The sequence below is a fragment of the Coffea eugenioides genome, unplaced genomic scaffold, assembly GCF_003713205.1.
Source record: "Coffea eugenioides isolate CCC68of unplaced genomic scaffold, Ceug_1.0 ScVebR1_2105;HRSCAF=3072, whole genome shotgun sequence".
Taxonomy (NCBI): Eukaryota; Viridiplantae; Streptophyta; class Magnoliopsida; order Gentianales; family Rubiaceae; genus Coffea; species Coffea eugenioides.
In genome coordinates this window covers 25815-28394 of record NW_020862562.1, presented here as the reverse complement: position 1 = coordinate 28394, position 2580 = coordinate 25815, and the positions used below count along the sequence as shown (strand labels likewise).

General features: G+C 37.6%; 1 protein-coding gene across 1 annotated transcript; it reads left to right on the top strand.

Moving 5' to 3' along the window:
- Positions 1-385: 385 nt before the first annotated feature.
- On the top strand, positions 386-1844 carry LOC113756231 (uncharacterized FCP1 homology domain-containing protein C1271.03c-like). Its single transcript, XM_027299992.1, has 7 exons — positions 386-569; positions 647-854; positions 946-1003; positions 1118-1279; positions 1362-1422; positions 1509-1616; positions 1735-1844. Exons 1-7 carry the CDS (start codon positions 386-388, stop codon positions 1842-1844), a joined length of 891 nt encoding a protein of 296 aa, XP_027155793.1.
- The last annotated feature ends 736 nt before the right edge of the window (positions 1845-2580 follow it).

The window sequence follows — 2580 nt, the reverse complement described above, 5'->3', positions numbered from 1 at the left end:
AATCACATTGGTTTCCGATGATCGTTCATGTCACGGAAAAAGAAATCTACATTGTTGATCCTCTGCAAAATGACACAACATTCTATGATGGAATAATGCATCTTCTGGTATTACAAGAGAAATTACAGCTTATATTAAATTACAGCTTATATTAATATGAAATATAGTAAGATGACCTTTTTCCCCTTGGTTTTTTTTTTTTTTTGGGGCTTAGGTATGGATTTTGAATAAATTCTTGAATAAGGATTGGAGCTGGACTTTTTATCTTGTAAATCATAATTCACGACAGAAGGATGCATCAAGTTGTGGTGTTTATACATTGAAATTTATACAATGTTGGGCAATGGGACGCCGACCCAACATTACTAAATCAGTAAGTACACAAATGCTTGTTGTCAGACTCATGCTAGTTTATTGCATCCAACTAATATTTGTATATCAGACTCATGCTAGGATTGCTAGGAAGTTTATGGCCTTGGAGATTGCAATGAGTAAACTGGCAGACCCCTTCAATTATGCTTCCTTTTTGAATGAGAATAAATTGGGAAAGGAGACTGAGGTCCAAGGAGGTACATTTTGTCTTAATATTATCATCCACTAGTCAATGTTAAAGGAATGCTTTATGTAACATTCTTTTTTTTTTCAGTGCAAACTGAAAGGCCACTTGCTAGGATAACTCGAGCTGCTTCTCGAAAGGTTTCAAATAGCAAACTCCTAATTCTGGACCTCAATGGGGTGATTCTAGCCAAGAATTCCAATGACAGATATGACTTTAAATTCAGGCCATATACCCATGAATTTTTGAAATTCTGCTTCTCATGTTTTAATGTGGCAATTTGGTCATCAAAACAATGGTATGTGTCGACCTATATTTTAGTTAATTGATTTATATGTTACACCTTTTTTTCCCCCTTTATTTTTCTGCAATTCTTCTTTTTTTCCCAGGCATAATGTTCAACGTGTAATCAAAAATCTGCCACATTTTAAATGGGAGTTTGTTTGGGTGAGACTTCATTTGTCATTATCAGAATTTGTAGAATCAGTCTCTTAGCAAAATTTTGCAGAATCAGTCTCTTATTTTTGGGTAATGTTCCATTGGATATGCTGTATTTTGCAGAATCAGGCTCACTGCACTGTAGTCGAAACCAAAACTAAAGAAAATCCAGAAAAAAAGATTATGTTTAAGGACTTGAGGAAAGTTTGGAAAGATTTTGAGCAATATGGTCTGTCTAACACATTGTTAGTCGATGATTCTCCATATAAATCATTCTTTAATCCTGTAAGTATACTTGTTATGTGACATATTCTTGTACTCTGTTCTGGATGATGCTCTAATTTTTTTCCTTTGCTGAATTTTTTAGAGATACAATGCCATCTTCCCCGAATCTTATGCGTTTTCAAGTGAAAAGGATAATTATCTGGGTGAGAAGCATCTTTCTTGGCTTTGTGATTTTCATTATTGAATTAACCTGAAATTATTCAAGTAACTTGAAAAGAAATATCTGCAGATCCTAAAGGAGAATTTGCTCAGCACTTGAAGAAATTGGCTGAAGCTGATAACGTAGAAGAATTCATCAAACAAAACCCATTTGGTCAACCGCCCATAATAGAAGAAAGTGACGAATGGCACTTTTACATGAAGGCTCTTAATGAAAGCTGATTTGCGGATTGAAAGCTGGGACGAATGGCAGTGATGAAGATAGAGAATTATTTCAATGGATTATCTAAGGACAGCGGCTGTGAGGGAAGATAAAGAAGTGAAGGTTCTGGGGATGAAGGACTTGTTCAAAGTTCAGATGTTTCAATGGAGAGAAGCTCTTGGAGAGGAAGTGAATGGGCAGTGAAGAGATGATCAGTCAGAGAGAGAGGAAATGGTGAATTACAGGTTTCATCATCAGTACCAGGTGGCTGGCAGAGCTTTTACTGAAGTTGGATTGCTGGAGCCAGCCCATTTAACACCTGCACAAGTGAACTTTAATTTATTGTTTTGTTATTGTTATGTTTAAAAAAATTGAAATTCTGATTCATGTTCACTTGTTTATGAACAGATTGGAGATACTTCATCTGCTCAATTCTGATTCATGTTCACTTGTTTATGAACAGGTTGGAGATACTTCATCTGCTAGCCAACATGACGATGAGCCTGGCTCTAAACGACAGCAGCTGTGAGGGAATAGAGAAGTTGTGAAGGTCCTGGAGATGAAGGACTTGTTCAAAGTTCAGATATTTCAATGGAGAGAAGCTCTTGGAGAGGAAGTGAATGGGCAGCGAAGAGTTGATCAGTCAGAGAGAGAGGAAACGGTGAATTACAGGTTTCATCAGAGAGAGAGAGAGGAGCACTGAAATGGTGAATTACAGGTTTCATCAGTACCAGGTGGCCGGCAGAACTTGAAGGAGTACCGTGATACCACTTTGAATGGTGCTGTTGAACAGATGTACAATGTAATGGCTTCACGTCAGAGGGTTCGTTATCGCTGCTGCATTCAGATCATCAAGACAGCCACTGTTCCCATTAGTGTTCAAGAAGGTGTGGCCACCTACGCGTCAGCTCAAGACCACATACAAGGCATCCAAAACGCA

What these genes read in the sequence shown, in the direction of transcription:
- LOC113756231 (XM_027299992.1), top strand. Translation starts at nt 386, where the DNA reads ATGCTTGTTGTCAGACTCATGCTAGTTTATTGCATCCAACTAATATTT. An exon ending in ATTTGGTCATCAAAACAATG is followed by an intron (nt 855 to 945) that starts GTATGTGTCGAC and finishes TTTTTTTCCCAG; the next exon opens with GCATAATGTTCAACGTGTAA. An exon ending in TTAAATGGGAGTTTGTTTGG is followed by an intron (nt 1,004 to 1,117) that starts GTGAGACTTCAT and finishes TGTATTTTGCAG; the next exon opens with AATCAGGCTCACTGCACTGT.